Source organism: Osmia lignaria, chromosome 12 (genome assembly GCF_051020975.1).
Source record: "Osmia lignaria lignaria isolate PbOS001 chromosome 12, iyOsmLign1, whole genome shotgun sequence".
Lineage (NCBI taxonomy): Eukaryota > Metazoa > Arthropoda > Insecta > Hymenoptera > Megachilidae > Osmia > Osmia lignaria.
This window is the reverse complement of record NC_135043.1, coordinates 5,786,875-5,805,546: the sequence shown is the minus strand read 5'-3', so window position 1 is coordinate 5,805,546 and position 18,672 is coordinate 5,786,875. Positions and strand designations below refer to the sequence as shown.

General features: G+C 31.4%; 2 protein-coding genes across 5 annotated transcripts; both read left to right on the top strand.

The window, feature by feature from the left end:
* The first annotated feature begins 261 nt into the window (after positions 1-261).
* Positions 262-7,695, top strand: LOC117603121 (tripartite motif-containing protein 2). 2 transcript variants are annotated; one of them, XM_034321933.2, is made up of 11 exons: positions 262-1,202; positions 3,876-4,038; positions 4,123-4,296; positions 4,372-4,575; positions 4,664-4,912; positions 4,985-5,171; positions 5,318-5,754; positions 5,840-6,022; positions 6,099-6,206; positions 6,290-6,428; positions 6,513-7,695. In XM_034321933.2, the coding sequence occupies exons 1-11, from the start codon at positions 1,183-1,185 to the stop codon at positions 6,752-6,754; spliced, it is 2,106 nt and encodes a 701-aa protein (XP_034177824.1). In that variant the 5' UTR covers positions 262-1,182; the 3' UTR covers positions 6,755-7,695. The 2 variants fall into 2 exon arrangements, with proteins under 2 accessions (XP_034177824.1, XP_034177823.1); XM_034321932.2 differs by lacking the exon at positions 262-1,202 and adding an exon at positions 2,626-3,364 and having other exon boundaries at positions 6,513-7,692.
* Positions 7,696-9,897: 2,202 nt separating this feature from the next.
* Positions 9,898-18,358, top strand: LOC117603046 (protein FAM117B). Of its 3 annotated transcripts, XM_034321762.2 has the most exons (9): positions 9,914-11,211; positions 12,050-12,210; positions 12,315-12,412; positions 12,491-12,630; positions 12,715-12,881; positions 12,968-13,097; positions 13,418-13,498; positions 14,343-14,478; positions 14,775-18,358. In XM_034321762.2, the coding sequence occupies exons 1-9, from the start codon at positions 10,968-10,970 to the stop codon at positions 14,953-14,955; spliced, it is 1,338 nt and encodes a 445-aa protein (XP_034177653.1). In that variant the 5' UTR covers positions 9,914-10,967; the 3' UTR covers positions 14,956-18,358. The 3 variants fall into 3 exon arrangements, with proteins under 3 accessions (XP_034177652.1, XP_034177653.1, XP_034177654.1); XM_034321761.2 differs by having other exon boundaries at positions 9,898-11,211; positions 12,315-12,630; XM_034321763.2 differs by lacking the exon at positions 13,418-13,498 and having other exon boundaries at positions 9,972-11,211.
* The last annotated feature ends 314 nt before the right edge of the window (positions 18,359-18,672 follow it).

The following is an 18,672-nucleotide window of genomic DNA, read 5'->3' as shown; positions in this document are numbered from 1 at the left end:
CAGTGTACAACCTAAAACGAGAGTTATTCTAATATAGTGATTTTTCTTGCAGCTTCAAAGAAAAAACTTCGTTAATTCTATCATAATAAACAAGTAAAATTCTGCAGTATGTACAAGCAGTGGTATTCATCTGTCATATATAACGCATGACCTAAATCGCGATGCGCATGTGCAGTCCAGCAAGGACAGTTTCGAGGGTGTGTTTTCATCCCCTGTTTCTGGTGTTTCGCAGAAATTTCTCAGTGCTGTGCCTGTTCCTGTCATTTTGTAGACGGAAAGAAAGCAACATCGTGGTGTGAAAGACGAGGACCGTGCCACCTGCTGGAGCTTAACGTGTGTTGTCCAAAATCGATGTCGCCATCCTTGTCTTTCGTCTTACGACCAGTATTAGCAGTTTGCACCAATGAAATATGAATATGATGGAAATTGTATACGGGGTATTCTGTTAACGGTGTGACAAAAAGCTTTCGTGTTTACAGTGCTAAAGTAACGAAGACGGGTCTATCATTGTCGTCGAATTTTTACGAAAAAAACAAAGCTCAATAGTTGCTCCGAATATTTTTCTGCTAGGACGGTGTTAACGAGATAATTTAATAACCTAGCGCGAAATATCGTGTGTACATACAGATAAAATTCGCGTGTCTGGCCGAATTGTCGTAATATTTATTGAGCGTAAAATTAACCAGGGTTAATATACTGATAATTGTATCGTTCATTTGATATCGTTGATATAATACAATATTAATTCGGTTTCCCTTAATGACATGTGTCAAGGATGTATTTGTATGCATCGATTCTATTGTTTACATTTGCAAAGTGCGACAATGTGATTATGAAATAGAATCTGCAAATACACTGTTCACGTCAGTGTGTATGTTCTCGCGTCTCAGCCTCGTATAATTTTCTAATTAGTACTATATACATATGTATATATTTTATTATGCTTCGATATTTCGAAGTCGTGGTAAAAAATCAGACGTTAAGTATTTGAGCATAGCTTGTTGTGAACAGCCGCATAGTATCGTGGATCCTGTTGCACTTAAATAGCTGTATCATGGTGCTTTGTTAGTGTGCATATCACGGCTGTGTAAAATCCTTGGGACGCCATAAATAATATATTGCGCCAATACTTATTACTTATACACAAAATAATTATCATCCGAATTTATCAACGGAAGCTTCATGAGCTGCTGTCCATTCATGTAAGTATGCGACGAGCCTTCCTAACAATAAGAGATACGTATAAGCGAACAATACGAAGTTTACACGGTTTATGTGATAGTACGTGACTCGCATATTAGGGGTTGATAAAAATGGCGATAAAAATATGCATTTACACTTCGTTTTAAAACGTTTTAGAACAGTTAACTTATCTTTAAGCGTATACATTAAAAAACGAAGAAACTTTTTGTTAAATAAAATTTGAATTAAATTCAAGATAGTATACAATGCTTCATGAGAAATATAGATTTTGAATATTTCAAATTAGAAATTCAAATCCCTGAAAAGTACAAGGGTTTATGTATCATTGACAAGCTGAATGTAATATTGAATTTATATGAAAATGTTTATGGAAACTTGAAATTTACGAGTATAGAAGACAGATATTTAAAGGCTGACTGGTAGCAAGTGCATGTAAGCAAAACATACAGTATATGGCATACACCATCAACCGCTACACCTTTTAACGGGCGACTGCGCAGTAGACAATTCAGCCGTCTGTATGGTCGTGTATACCTCGCACAAGCATACCAGGCATTTCTTCGTCTTTATACCACCGTTGGTGCTGTGCGCCTCCTTACCCTTCAACAGACGCGTATATCTCTCTTTCTTTATCATTGCTTTCTCCTGTATACTTTCTCTCACTCTTGTAGTAAACGCTTGACGGTGCGCCAATACTCAGGGACGTATTATCCTGTGCACAGAGTACAACAAATACCTATATCTACTTTATTCTATCATAATTAACCTCATAAATATTCATTATATACAGATCATAAATTCTTAAAAACCTATAAATGGAAAACGGCGCAGTTGTCAGTATTATTTATTCACAATATTCTTCATAAAAATACCCCGTTTGCAAAATCATTTTCATTCTAGTATAACCATTGACGTAACTAGAACTTTTGTATAGAATAGGCCTCGTATTTCTTTCTATTAAGATAAGATTCCACAAGCTGACGGATTTTATTTACTCATTTCAATAATTTCTGGTAGGGGACAGTCCCCTCACCCTGGCCCCTACCTGGTTGCTCCAATGGATATTAAGTAAAATCGCTACTTAAGATTATAATCCAAACTGTTGTCATGTGGATTAAAGATTTCATAATTTTACGATTAACGAAGAATGGAAGAAAATCGTAACGATAAATCATAGCCGCTGGCGCCCGCATAAGTATATCTACTGTTTCGTCCCTGGTAGTGGTGCCGGCTGTGGATGCAGGCGAGAACGTGCGCAGCTGTAAAACGTGAGTCGCTGCGCTCAGCAGCTGATGCGGTTTGTCGTCCGTGGCTGTGTTTGTTTGGAAAAATGCGACAGAGAAACAATGAATTTCGACAGTATCATTGTTACTGTTCGAAGGAAATAGATACAGACGAAAATTGGAAAATTTATTGCCAGTGATAGTGAGGATATAACAGAACAGACGTCCAAAATGACATCTGAAATTCGCAAAGACAAACAATCGCGAAAGTGAAATAAAAATAAGTTTAAAAATGATTGAGAAGATTTTCTTTTTCTATCCAATTTTTAATATCGTTTGAACATTGTGTTTAGCAAGCTTTTCAAGGCATAATATAAAAATTCTTCTCGCCAACTATTTCCGCATCGACAGATATTAAGAACGAAAGATAGACAAAGAGTTCTCGTCGGCATATGCTTTGTGTTTAGTGGCTCCTTTATCATGAACATTCTAAAAGAGGTGTTACGTTTATAAACAATATCTCACATGAATGTGTATTTCCCTTTGTTTCAAATAATCGTTGCAAATTAAAACAGTATATTAATTAATTTTATATGATAATATTGCAAATATAAAAAATAAATTATACTTAGAAAGTTTCTTGATCATTCAGCACTTCGAGAACACAATGTTTTTGTTATGTTAAAATGTTTTAATATTTGAATTCACTTCCTCGACGCGGTGGTATGAAAAGATATAATTTAGATAAAAATTGTCTGATGAACTCATTAGTATCGAATAGTTTATTTGTTAATGAAAATTTATGCGAAGCGTAAGTGGCATATTCCAAGCTTATAACAGACACCCCGCTAAAACGTGTACTATGTAACGGATGTATACATTTCTTAAAGCAACGACAGGGCTAACTCCATTATGGAGGCATTGCGTTTAGCTATACAGTGAGTTTATTATTCAAAATATATTTTTATAAATATTTCTCCTTAATCCCCTCAATAGCGTGTGATATTTTTGGTGCCCGACGGTTTTGAAATTCAAAGCGGACCGTGAACGTCAAGATGTGTCTACGCGTTCATGATTCATAGATCGCTAAACTTTTGCGACACCCTATGTAATTTTTATTCTTGTAAATCTATAAAAAGTAGAATGTGACATTATCACAACAATTAAATATGTACAATGGTGTATTATTTTACTTGGTATTTCATATTAAAAATATTGTCATAATAAATAATATTGTTTCATCAAATTCTGAATTTTCCTTTTGTTTGTTTGATATAACATATTTATGTTTTTTAGCATAATATGTATAAAAATAAGGGTTTTTGTTTAAATAAAATAATAATTTAAATAATTAAAATCACCTATGAGATTATATTATAAAAGCAAACTGTTACACAAATTTTGATTCAATAATGAATAATATAAATTAATATCTTATTGTTTTTGCAGGACACGGCTAGGGGAGAGGATGGTTAGCATGAGCTCTATGCTCGTAGAAACAGTTAGTATAAACTACGAAGACTTCAATGAAAGTTTTTTAACATGTGGTACATGCCTTTGTGTTTATGATGGTGGAGAGCATACTCCTAAGTTATTACCATGTTCACACACGGTAATGTATATAATAAAATTGAATAAGTATAAATAAATCATTCGTTAATGTTGAAATTAATCATTTATTTATTGAAATATATAGGTATGTTTACATTGCTTAACAAGAATTGCTGCATCTCAGACTCGTGAGACTGGTGCATTTCGATGTCCTATTTGCAGAGAATTGATAACTATACCTCGAGGTGGAGTTCCTGCATTGCCACCTAGTTTCCTTGTAAACCAACTTCTTGATCTTATGTCTAGGCAAAGAAGAGAGGTGTGAAGCAATACTTTTATATCTTATATTTATGTATCATTAAATATAGCATTAAAATTTCCTTTATTACCACAGGTTATTCCAAAATGTTCAGTCCATATAAATCAAGAATTATTATTTTGTGAAACATGTGATACAGTGTTCTGTACAGTATGTACAGGTGGTAATCATACAGGAACATCACCAGGGTGTACAGAACATACTATTATACCTTTTAGTATTGCAATAAAAAGAATGTCTGAAATTTTGCTCTACAAAGCCAATGAATGTATATCCAAGGTAAAAATTGATTGCATTTTCGGAACAGTGCAAATCCTCATCCATAGCAGTTCACTCTATATAAAAATAAAAATTGTATCGTTTTCAGTTAACACAAGCTCAAGATTCTGTAAGTACAGAGTTACAACGTTTGGAGGCTTCTACAGAAAGATGTTTGAACGCTGTAGATACTGAATTTGCAGAAATTATTGCAAAAATTGAAAGGAGACGTTCCGAATTACAAGCGGCTGTTACCGCTGCAGCAAGAGATAAAAAACATGTACTAGAAGAACAACATGCTCTCATAGAAGCTGAAAAAAATAAAGTACAACGAGAGTGTGAAGGCTTACAATATCAAGTATGATATCTACGATTATTATTAATTAAAATTGCGTGTCTTTTATAATAACGTATGCGATTTTCCTTAAAGGTTGAAGTACGAAATATTACACAAAGAATCGGTAGTTTATCTGATCAACTTGATGCAGCATCAGCTCTTAGCGAACCTAAAGAAAATGCCTTTATTACCTTCGAATTTAATCACAATAATGCTCTTTCTCAATTAGAGGAAGCTCTTAGTAACTTAGGAAGAGTACGTTCTAGTACAACATTGCCAGGTATCCTGAGGATTGAATATACAGTAAAGTACCTGCTTCAAAATTTGTTATTAATCATTATCCAAGCAATACTGCTATATGTTTTTTAGAATTATAGATATGAATTAAGAATAGTACTTGTTCTAATTACGAATATTTTAAAATAGGTTCATGTAGAGCCAGGTTGAAAGATCCTGCTATAGTTAAATTACAAGCAACAGTGATAGTAGAGACCGTTGATTATCATGGACATCCTAGAAACGTTGGAGGCGATCTTATTACGGCTGAATTAACTTTAGCAGACAGTATCCATTCAGAAAACCAAAGTTCTAGTATTGAAACTGAAATTATAGATTTAGATAATGGTACATATGAAGTACTATTTCGACCTCCGTGTGCAAGTCGTTACGTCTTGAAATTATCAGTTTTTGAGCGGCCTATTAAAGATTACCCTTTATTTTTTGATGCAACCGAACATAACGAACCCATTAAGGTATATGGAAAAAGGGGAAACGGAAAAGACGAATTCCATCAACCAGTAGCAGTTGCTGTTGATGATGATGGCATGATATATATTTTAGATACTGGGAACTCGCGCATAAAAGTATTTCAAGCTGTCACTTATCTCAAATGATAAATTATTGAACATTCGAGTGTTTTTTTTTTTACAGATAATATTATATTTTTAGGTACTCAATTGTGATCTAGAATTTCAAAGGCATATAAATAATGAAGGTCTTGAAGGTCGTAGCTGTACAGGAATTGGTATCTCTCAACAAGGACTTGTCGTTGTCAATTGGAGAACGCGGAAAGTTACAGAAATGAGCTCTCTAGGTGACACTATTAAATCTTTCTCTCATAACGCATTTCAAGTTAGTATTATTTATCCTCGAATCATTTACTGATTTGAGTTCATTTATTGACGGTATTATTAATTTGATTATCTAGGAACCAATTGATGTTGCAGTAGATAGAAGTTATGGACACATACTTGTAGCTGATATTGGTCAAAGTTGTGTTTTTGTATTTGATTCTGATGGCAAAATTCTTTTCCAGGTTGGATGATATCTACACTTTTTACTCTTGGTTTACTAATTATTGTATATACGTATACGTTTTTTAAGAATTTTAATTAACAGGTTGGAAAGAGAAGTACATTCAAATTAATTAGTTCTATTACTGTTGGACCTAATGGTGAAATTGTGGTTGCCGATAGTCGTATTCAAGTATTTTCTGCTAAAGGAGATTTTTCGGAAGAAATATATCCCGAAGGCAAAGGTAATTTCAAATTTATTCCTGTCAGGGTTTTTACTATTCAATGTAGGTGAAATTATATTTTATGGTGTTTGTTATATGTTACAGGAAAAGGCACTTACGGAGGTTTGGCTGTCGATGCTGAAGGCAGAATACTTGGCACCCGTACCGATAAAGGACGCAGTATAATACAAGTATTAAAATTAGGAGGAGGAGGTAATATTTTAACTGAAATTGATTCGCATAGTTCAAAATTACGACGTCCTTCAGGTATCGCGGTATTACCTGACAATCACTTAGTAGTTGTAGACTTGGGAAATGATTGTATAAAAAAATATAGATATTGGTAAAAGAATTGGTTTTTGCAGCATCAAATCTTCTTATGTCCACAAAAATGATTCAGAGCATACGTGTACCAAATACTATGTGTTTAGTATAGTTTAAATTATTTAATTTCTGAAGACTTCAATTACAATTTTTCGTATACCTTTCGTACCCGTGTTTCATAAACTTTTTATATACCATTAAAAACTTATAGACATAGATAAATCAAAATAATTTTTTAGTGTGGAGAAATATTAATTAAGTTTAGTAAGTATTACATATACGTAGGTATACGTAGGTATATGTAATACATAAAATAATTTATGTGTTTATTTGTGCGTTAGATTTTGCGACATAGGTCGTTTTCCTAAAATAAAATAGACTTGACTAGTATAATGCAATTTATAACACTTTATGTTACTATCATTTTTTTAATTATTTTGATATTTATATTAATTAACTTTTGAATATGCTAGGTAATTTACACTGCCATAGTTTGATATTTTAAATTCACAATAGTAATTACAAAAATCACGTATTTCATAGAAATATATGTGTATAAATGTAATGATAGATAGGTTTTTAAAATTCGTACATAAGAAATCCTGATGAGAATTTAATTAAAATGTTCAATACTACAGTTCCGTTTATTATAGAGACCTAAACTGAGATATCAAAAATTTTGCAATAGACAGATTTGATTATATTCAATTCGATATGTTCTTTCTGAATTTTATTACTTTGTATATTTATTAACATTATTAATGTGTAATAAAAAAAATTAAAAAAAACGGGAAACCTAGTTTTATAACTAGTAAACAGTTTAATATGACTATAACTATTTTGAATATTTATTATAAGTGAAAAAATACTTATATTAACCACCACAAGATTAAATTATATAATAAAAATAACGTTTAATGTTGTTTCTTTTAAGAAGATATTCTTAAACGGACAAAATTTCAGTATAAATTACCAAAGGAAATTTATTCAGAAATAACATTATATTCTTATGTACAGTTTTCTACTTTATATTAACAAGTGTGCTTAATTAATTTCTACTGCACTATAATTCTGCATTTTATATTTATTCAATAATAGTTTAATATTTTTTGATACTATAAGGTGAACCCTTGTTTTGTGAATATCAAAATAGTAAAAATTATTTTCATGTTCCCTTTTTATACTTAGAGATATTACAGAGTACTACTTAAATGTTGTTATCAGAGAATTATCTTTTATACATTGCAATTAAAGTCAATATATTTAACTCATAATACATTTTTTTATTTTGATATCTTATTAGCTGTATTCCATAAATGTTACAGTACTTCAATTTGATAACCAGTCAAAGCATTTTGCATTTTCATTGTGTACTCGTTAATCTTTTTGATTCATCAGTGCAAAAAGTGATGTATCAGAATATCTCATGAATAGATAAAAAAAAAACAACAGAAAGAAATATGTGCTAATATTTTTTCAGTATTACAGATTGAAATAAAACATTTTATTTATATAAATAAATGAGTATATATATCAACACATATATATTTATTTATTTATGTATAAATTATTATAAATAATGATATACACAATCATGGAAGACATCACTTTGAAGGTATTATGTTTCACTATTTTTTTTTAATTGTGTTTCTGTCATAGCTTTTTTCTTGAATAATATTTTGAATTTTAATTGACATAATATAGAAAGGAAAATTATTGGAATTACATGTCTTAATTTTTGGAAAAGTTATTTCTATTCTAATGTTCATTTCATTTATTGTATATGCAACTGTTAATGCACATATAAATGTAATTACATACGTAGTATATTCGTAATTTTCTTTAAAATATTTCAGTTACTAAAGTACTACATTATTTACTTAATTATTACCATAGGGTAATCTTTTTGTTTAACCAACATTGGTAATCAACACTGATTATTTAAGAGGGACTGGTACACAATTTAGAATACATTATTTATGTTGTGTTCAATTGTTTTAAAGTGAAGTTAAAGTATAAGCAATTATAATTGAAACAAAAATATTGTTGCACTATACAAATGTGTACATTATGTACAAACTTTACTATGTTGTGCTTATCACTTTGATAATATTATGATAACATTACAATAGTGTGTTCTAGATTTATAGTATAGTTACAGAATTGTTGTAGAACTTTATATCTTTCATTAATATTGTTATTACAAGATATATAATTTTCAGTAATTGGTTCATATGTAAAGCACATATAAAGTATCCTTTTCTTTAATTTATTAAAAATTATTAATAATTGATTATTAGTTTTAGTAACTACTACAATAGTAAATTTGTCATCAAATAATAAATAACAACTTTCAGATAATTATTTTTGGAACTAATGTACAGAGCATTCCTTGTAAACTAATTTGAGCAGTGATTTAATGTTACTTAAAACATTTTCATATATGTATATACATACATATAAATATGTATGTGTGTACATAAATACAAATATAATTAATCATAAGAGTATCATCTCAGCCTTTAGTGTAAAACATGGCAGTGCCTTTATTAAACAAATTTCCATGCAAACCTATAATTACATTTAAATTCTGGTGTGGATTTTAACATTATTTTTAAACTAAAGATGTATGACAAGTGACTTAAAAATTTAGTAATTGAAACTAAATTATGATTTAGTATATATATGTATATGTATAATATACATATGTTACTATTTCATAATTTTTATTTTATTAACTCAATGTCAACATTATGGAGATTATACATATAAACTTATGTTTATAGGATTACAATTGCTAGATACAGTTAAAGTAATCATCAGTGCATACTTTTTATTTCTTCATGCATTTTTTAGTATACTGGAAGCTTTGACTGATTTATTTTATTTAATTTTGATATTATTTAATCTAGTCAGATTAAGAAATTAATGTAATGAAACTATATCGTATGTTGTAAAATATATTGTAAATAAATATACGAGTTTAATTCATAAGAATACATTTTTTTGCCTTCAATATTTTACGAGACAAAACTTTCAATAGTTTTAATCATTATTTCCTAAAATTTGTACATATCATTAGTACATAATCATTTGTAAGAAAACGTGCCTGTTTTTCTGTAAAAAGTTCATAGAAAAGAATTATGAACTACTTTGAATAGTCATAAAAACCGGGTAATATCAATTAAGCTGGCGCGTAATGTTAACTCGATAGTAGCGAATCCAACCGATTGCTCGAGATTTCTCCTAGCGAGAGTATCGAATGAACGTAGCGTGCACGCGCCGTAGCTGAAAAACGTAAGCTCGGATACTACGCCTGTACTAGTACGTGCTCCGTACACGAAAGTTATTCACACACGCTATTCATCGGCTTGTGCACCTCCATTACGTACATAACGTGAAACGTAAGACGCTACATACTGGTCTATACGTGTGTCGTGCAGGTATATATAAGCAGAGTTGCGCACGTTCGTCCGAGTACAACAAAACATACTTTTGATTAAAACGTGATTTTGTGCAAAACACCAAGAACCAGAAGAATTTATGTAATTTCCAACAAAGCTCCATTGGTAACTTACTATTGTAAAGGGAAGAAAGTGATAGATAAGCATCGAAAATAAGTTATAAACAATATTTTCGATCGAACATCAAAATAATCGAGAAAGGGTGAATTTGAGTGTCACTGTACAAGCGCGAAGAAGAGAGAGAGAATCAAAGAACAATAGAGTGAGAAAGCAATAGGACGCTAGGTACGGTGCTACGGTGGTAGTGAATGGAACGCGGCCCCCACGGGTGAGCGTAGTACGACTCTCCACGGGCTAGCGTTGCACCAATGACCAGCCGGGACGGGCGATCACGTGACGTGCGTGCCGAGCCAGCAGCAGAACATTGCAAATGACAAGACGCGTAGGGCATTGTCGTCGCGCCGCCGCTGCCACCGTTCCCGTTGTCGTTGTTGGTGAATTCGTCGCGCTACCGCCGTTGTTGCTGCAACTATCGCTGATGAGATCTCGCCCGCCACCGAGAAGGCGAGCATTATAAACGATTGGAAATCCTGTCCTCGCTGTCGGCACTACCGCTGTTGTCGCCGCGTGTGCGCGACAAAGTCGCGGGTGCTCGGAGGCCTCGTGCCCTGAACGGTGCCCGCGGCGCTCCGTCCTTAATACAACATATTCGAAATAGTGTATCAAACGCAGCAGCATCGAGGCCCTGTGTGGCAGCTGCCTATATGACAAAATGTCGGGATCACAGCGAATGCGAAAGTCTTCGCCATGCTCGACATCGAAGCAAGGCCCAATGCGCGCGACTCTTCCCGTAAGCTCGCTATTACGACAAGGCCGGCAGGGTAGCAGTCTCAGGAAGAGCAACAGTAATAGCCCTACGAATGTATCGCCGACGAACGCGAGTGCGTGGCGGGCCCGCATCTCGCCGGAGACCTCTTCCTCGGGACAACGAAGCCCGGGTTCCCTCTCTTACAAAGGTATTTACGCTCGCTACTCTATACGTCGATGTCCTTACCACACACTGTTATCTTTCGGTTCACTTCTTTGTTGTGTCTGTCATTTTATGTTTTTCCATACTCATCGTCCGAATTCATGATTAATAACAATTTTTCTACAGATTTTTTTCAATGTCAAAATATATCGAGTTCAATGTTTGTTGTATCTTCGTATAGTATCCTTACGTATTTGATCACTTGTATATATTTGTAAGTGTATTATTGTCACTTTTGTAGTTTGCCAGTGTTTGTAATGTTATTTTTATGAGATATGATATAATTTTTTCAGTATGAAATAACATTGTTATGTATAAACTATGTATTGTATGTGTCCAGTTAATTGTAAATATAATCACAATTAAATCAAAGGATAACTGAAATGTTAAGTATACTTTCAATTTTCAGAACATGGATTCTTTTGAAATAACATAATGTTTTCACATAAATAATTCAGCATATTGAATTTTATAGTAATTTATAATTTTAAGGTAGCATGTACATATTGCATTAAATTATACTAAAGATTGAATCACTAATATGTAACAAGAATTAAAAAACAATGATTATTTAATGATTGTTTTAATCTAATGTACCAATTCATTTGGTAACCGAAGATACACCTTTAGGTCGGTTCCACAAAAAGTTCTTTACCTTTTCTTTCATTTTTTAGTTAACACAGTTTTTACTTTGTTTATACATTTATTTATTGGTTCATTTCATCCAGTAACCGAATACATTTTTGATAGTCCGGTTCTGGTATACATTTACACAACTTTAGTTAATTACTTTTAACTTCATTTAAATTTTTTGTTATGCACAGCAAAATCAAAAACATTAAGTGGAAGATGCAGCGAAAGTTTAAGCGGAAATCAGAATATTCGAAGGACAGCATCATTAGATACTATCTATTTGAAGGGACAGTGGCCCCGTGATTCGTATTACATTCATTCCAGTCTTCTTTTGGTTGACAAATCTACACAGGTAAGTTTATGAATGTTCATTTATCATTTTATAATAAAATTTCTTTTCATTCTGTATCTCCATATTGGTATTATACATAAATCAATTATGTTGATACCTTACAGACAGAAGAATGGTCCAATGAACCAAGAAAATTACACACGCGTCATCCAACAGAGCAAACCACCACAGATGAAAAACTGGAAAAGTATTTCAGGCATCGGTATGTAGAAATCTTCTGTTGGAAAAAAGTGGGAAACATATCTCCATATTTACTCACTTATTCTAAAATATGTTACAGATTACAACGTACAAATAAGGAAGGCACTAGTAGTAGAGAACGGACAGCAGCCTTTGGGCTTATAATGCCTGGTGGACCACCACCAGCTTTTCCTGCAGATCACACTGTTTTACCTAGTATTGCTTCACAAACGTCTACACGTAAGTTTATTTAATAGTATATAATTCTGCAACAGATATTTTTGCTAATAGAGTTGAGTGACATATTTTTATTATTTCTTACAGACAATCAATTCGGTTTGAGTACAAAGGCAAGTCCTTTGAACATCCCCGTGAAACCAATGAGGCCTCCAATGCGTTCCTCTATCGAAGGATTAAATCAAGAAATTGAAGGACTAGTTCTTAAATCTGCAACCAGTGGTAGTGATCCTGATCATCCAGTGGAAGACAAAGTAAATGACGATTTATATTTATAATTATGTAGTAGTAATTTCAGACTTAAGTTCAATGCGGAAAATACAAATATATGATCTTACAGTACGCACGATATCGCGAACAAATAACACCAGAAGGGCATCGAGCACCATTAGCGGACCTACTGAGGGCTACTCGCAGTGTCAATACACAAACACCAGCTACCGACCTTCCCTCCAGTTCTTATTCTTCAGGTAAATTTTCATTCTACCTAATATTATTTAATAGCGTTAAAATATATAAAGTAGTTGTTAGTATTCTTAGATTACATATGAACTTTACAAATTATATGTTTAAAATGATGAAAACCACCTAATCAGAATATTAACATCTCCAAATTAATAATTATATACTTAATGTTTTTAATAAAGTAGTTTTTGTAATTTGGAGAACATAATAAAAGTTACACATATTTGTCTTATAAAAATATATACATATATGTGTGTGAAGTATTTCTGGTTACTGGTAACACTATAAATAACAGACTAACTATGGTGTGTGCCTGTTGAGACAGGCCCTCCATCTAGGAATTCTGAGTCTCCGCTGATTCCTGGTCTTATGGATGCCTCCCGTCCGCCTAGCGATCTCTTACAAGGTTGGCACATATTTGCGGAAATGTTTTTATTTTTCATGAGATCCCTTCAATCAAATTTATTTATCCTTTTTTTTTCTTTTTCAACACCTTTACCCAAATAGTTAATGGGCTTTCATATATCTTTACAAATGTTTTCGTATATATATGTACAATACATACGAAATATGTGCATGAGTTTTGTTTTCAAATATTGGAATGTATATGTTTTATAGGATGACAAAATATCAGTTACTATCAATATGTTGTATTTGAGGTAATTTTTTACACAATTTCGAATTAAATTTACATAATATATTATAATATTACATGGTAAAGAAATATTGCTTTAATAAATTAAGATGTATTTACCATATTCTTTATTATTATGTTTCTGCTTGCATGTAATAATTTATACACATAGATATTTCTCGTAACGTAATGAAAATAGATAATTGATCAAAACGGAAGTTGCATGGTAAAATAACATATAACTTGTTAAATTAAAAGAGTAATTTTGTAGAAATTTTAATTTATAAGCTAATAAGTGTTAAGGTACATACATTATCAACATTATTATTCTTGTGTTATGAAGGATTCTTAAAAATTTCTAAATTTATCTTTTTATTATATATGTATATGTTATTAATAAAACTGAATGATTTAATTTTGGTATGTGAACAGCTATCACATCTGCATCATTTGTTTATGATTTACATGAATGTATGTTCATCCGTATGAACACACGAATGATTTAAGCTATTAATAGCATGAGTTAAAAATATTTGTTTTCAAATTGATGTAAACAGTGTGCTTGTATATTACTTTTATATTGTTATTGATTTAGATATTCTGCATTATCTTAAAGGTGGAAGTCGTGGTTCAACCCCTGAGCAAGATCGAGAAGGACGTCTTGGCACCTCTCCTCACATTAACAGGTTCCTTGCAAGAGAACCACCCGATGGCTGTGAGAAAGTCAATCTTAAATTCGTAGAGGATGCCAGGTAATTCTATGTGCATGTTTCTTTAAAAAAGAAAAACAGGTCAAATTACTTTTAAAGGTAAACCAAAACTGCAGTGTGCGATAACGTTTACATGAGTGTATTTTGTTTGTATTTGCAGAAATAGTATTTCATCCTACATTAAATATATACATACAGTGCTATATTCTTTAAAAAATATCTAAATTTCTTAAAATTAAATCAAAATCAACTATACTTTTGATTACACTTCAAATATAATGCAGATTATTATATAGACATTATTTCAGTATGATTGAAACAATTATTTGTATGTATAGGCGACCCATGATAGACTTGAGCAAACTAGATTATTGCCCAAAGCCGTGTGTAGCATTCCAGTTAAAACCTAGTTTGGGATCAGCGTTCCTGCCATTACAACAGCCAGCCAGTCCAACAATGGTTGCCAGTGCATCACCTTCATCGCATACAACACCAACTACACCTCCTCCAAATCCATAGTCCTGCTCTTTACCATATGGAATAATGTTCATAAACCCAATTGGTATATATATATTTTTTCTTTTAACGACCTCATCGGTAGAAAGTGATTTACTTTGATATGAAAGCATATACCAACAAAGAAAAGTTACCGAAAAAAAAGCAGCCTGTTTCCGGTGTGACCCAACGTTCGGGCATCGTAAATGTGTAATTAAAAAAAAAAGTTATAATTGCATTGATACAAAACATTGAAAGCATCTGAGCTCCGTTAATGTTTGAAACAATAATAAAATACGAGGAACAATAATTTGTGATAACTAAAAAAAACGACATTTAGGAATGAACATTGTGTTCTACAGGGAGAAAGACTAATAAAATTGTGTATTCTAAATTTAGTGCTAAAATGTGCTAAACGACTTTAGTTTTGTATACAGGGATAAATATTCAAAATGTCGAAGAGTATTAAATTTGTTGGGAAAAACAAAATTATAACGGATACAAAATGGGTACATGTGCCTGGAATATGTACATTGGTATCCCTTTGTAATGTTTTCATTAGATCTTTATCACTTAAATGAATTCGATTGCATAGTGAAACAAAATAATTGTTAGAATTTTGTATCGTTTTGTATTATTACTTATATGCTGAAAATATGCAAATTATTATTAATGAGGAGCTCGAAAATAGTGTATCCCTATGGTACATTATTTTTAAGAATTATATCTCTATAATTATATACATACATTCTTTACTTTTTTTCTTTTTTAAGATCGCGTATGTAAGATAAATGCATAAATTAATTATTACAATAGTTTATTTCGTATTACGTGTACAAAATGTACACTTTTGCATAGCTTCTTTTTTTATAATTATTATTTCTCTTAGTTAATAAGTTTCTACTTTGAAAATAAAACAAGCACTTTGTTCAACTATAGTGTTCAGTGTCATACAAGCAACTTAAGGAACTTAAGTTAATCTCAAGAGTATATTTTATTGTTTAATAATTACATTACCATAGGGTTACAAAATTTTTGGTTTAATTTGTATTATGTTACTTTATTATCTGAATATGTACAACCGATATAGCATGCAATGACAGGTTGACGGATGTATGATAGAATGAACCTAATGATATAAGGTGGAAATGTAATGAGTAAAAATATGGCGAGTGGTAAAATTAAACATTGATCGAAGTAATAAGTGACGATATGTGCTTTAGCCAGTGTGGTATCAGATGTGCATACAAATGGCTCCCTAACTTGGCACAGCAGTATGGGTGTGCGTGTAGGGTTTTGTATAAACGCGGATCGTAGTGAAAACAAAACTTTATAATCTGCGTTCTATACAAATGACAGAATGCATGTGTTGTAATATTGGAATCCTGATTAAGTCATCCACGAATAACATTAGAGATCATTATATTATTAATAATTGTATATTAATACATGTATTTGAAATATTTTGAAATTAGTCCAGTCATTCGTTTATGACCGTATTTTATATAATAGTCATTTAGATATGTTCATACTTAGCAATTACGTTCCTTTTCATTGAATGTTTCTATGATAGAAATAATCAAAGGAATATCAAATACTGTGAAAAACTATCTTCATACGAACAAACTCTTCACCCTAGATAAGCGGATCGAGTGTTATTCGTGCGATGGTTTAACTTATTATTTAGTATATGCAGACATAGCCACTCAAGAAGTTCAATTTATTTTTTGCTTTCTAATACAGAACGTTTTGCAAACGATTTTATAGTTATGATCCAAGAAATAAGGATCTTAATAAAATATAAGATCGAGAGCAGGGAAGAACAGTTTTTTAAATACAATAGTAATATACTTTCTAATATTATATTGTATCTAGCTACAACAGTGAAAAATGTTAACACATAAAGTACCTGGCACACTGGTCTATGCTCTCTTTTATCCAGCTCACTAGAAAGTTCATGCCTTAGAATGCGTGGCAAAGTGTGCTAAATAGACAGGAAGGTTAATGAGAGAGTCAGGATATATACAAAATGCACTGGCTAGTTAACAAGTATACAATACAAAACTAATCTGCTATCTACTAGCTTAAGAAGATTTTCTTTTATTTATTTTCGCTATGGACCTAAATGACATTTATCCCATTGCTGTAAGAATATGTGAATGTTCTCTCTAAAGGAAAACGGGGAAAAAAAAGGTTTATTGATTACATATTTCATCTGTTGGCGTATTTTCACTTAAATGAAAAGGAAAAAAATAATGTTTTAACATAACACATTGTATTAATCATAGTGAATAAAAAGTTTCATACTTTTACTAAATAAGCAGAGAAAGAAAAATTACTTTAGAGAAAAAGCTAGCCTTATTATTTTTTGACTACACTCATGAGGCTCCACTTTTTAACCTTCATGTACTTGCATAATGTGTTATCATTATTGTTAGCTTTTGTTGTCAATTTCATAAACAGAGGAATGTGTGTAAAGACTGCTAAACTAAAGATTACCTGTTATTTGGATATACCTAAATTTAAAGTTAAAGAAAATTAGGCTCAAATTTCTCTGGTTACCTATGAAACAATATAGGTACTCTTTATAATTCGTTAACTAAACGATCCTTATGTGACTACTGTTCGGTACATTCTCTTTACATATCTAAATCTGAGCAGGCTTCAGAATGGCAAAATGATTATGTCAATTACGAATTTATTTATCCCTAGGACTGTTCAGACGTATCGTTGTAGTATTTTACACAACAGCAAGATAAAAGGATGCAAAGTTGTTGATGTATAATTTTAATTTGTAAGATGCTCAGCATTATGCAAATTTTCTGGTGCATCAAAATCTTAAGTCACAAAAGAAAAGTATCTTGAAAGTTTTACATGTTTGGTAAACTTGTACCTATTGTTTTATAACAAATATATGAAATACTATTTACCATTTCTTATTCTAAGCAATAAAATACAAAATTAAATTTAATTGTTGCAAAGTTTATACTTTTAAAATGAAATTGTATTGTACGTTTGAATATATAATTTTATACATTGTGAAAATAGTTTATTTATGTTTGAAATTTTAAAAAATTCGGCCGCGCAATATGAATTTCTGTAACATATAAAGTATCTTACAACTGAAAATCATAAACATGCTAGTAGGTTCGCAACGGTACATCGAAAATCAATAATTTATAAATAAGGATCTATTCACCCTCTAGTCTGTCCTAGGGCTAAATCAAAATTAGTCAGCGAAGAGAGCTAGTAAATGTAAATAATAATTTAAAGCCGTTTACGATGAAACCTTTGTACGGAACGTAGTGACTAAGGCCAACGAATTCTATACTTTTCATGCGTCTCGCGAAAGTTCGTTGAACGAAAAAAAAAACTTGTGGAACAATGCGAACTTAAAAAAAAATATGTATAAAAAGAATTACCATAACACGAGCTGTCCATAGTCAACTGAGATTAGACTCCTTTTCTGAACGGCACAATGCAATTGTCAAAATCATAGTAAAAGTTGATTTTTATATATTTTTTTTTTCTTATAGTATTGATTAAAAAATTTTTAATATCGAAATTTTCCAAATTTATAAATTTTATTTGAAATTTTATTAGTATCAAAAATTTGTTTTCTCTTCTTTTATTGAACATATTTTACATTTTATTATTGTTTGTTCTTGTTCATTTGAAACTATCATTTATTATTGATGATAGAATGTTGAATTTAAATGATAGATGGTCACACGCATCTCT

Bases quoted from the DNA above. Each gene is read 5' to 3' on its own strand.
- LOC117603121 (XM_034321932.2), top strand. From the start codon at position 3,339: ATGGAGGCATTGCGTTTAGCTATACA. The intron at 4,913-4,984 runs GTATGATATCTA...TTTTCCTTAAAG, and splicing joins GTGAAGGCTTACAATATCAA to GTTGAAGTACGAAATATTAC. The intron at 6,207-6,289 runs GTTGGATGATAT...TTTAATTAACAG, and splicing joins ATGGCAAAATTCTTTTCCAG to GTTGGAAAGAGAAGTACATT.
- LOC117603046 (XM_034321761.2), top strand. From the start codon at position 10,968: ATGTCGGGATCACAGCGAATGCGAAAGTCTTCGCCATGCTCGACATCG. The intron at 12,882-12,967 runs GTAAATGACGAT...ATGATCTTACAG, and splicing joins ATCATCCAGTGGAAGACAAA to TACGCACGATATCGCGAACA. The intron at 13,499-14,342 runs GTTGGCACATAT...ATTATCTTAAAG, and splicing joins GCCTAGCGATCTCTTACAAG to GTGGAAGTCGTGGTTCAACC.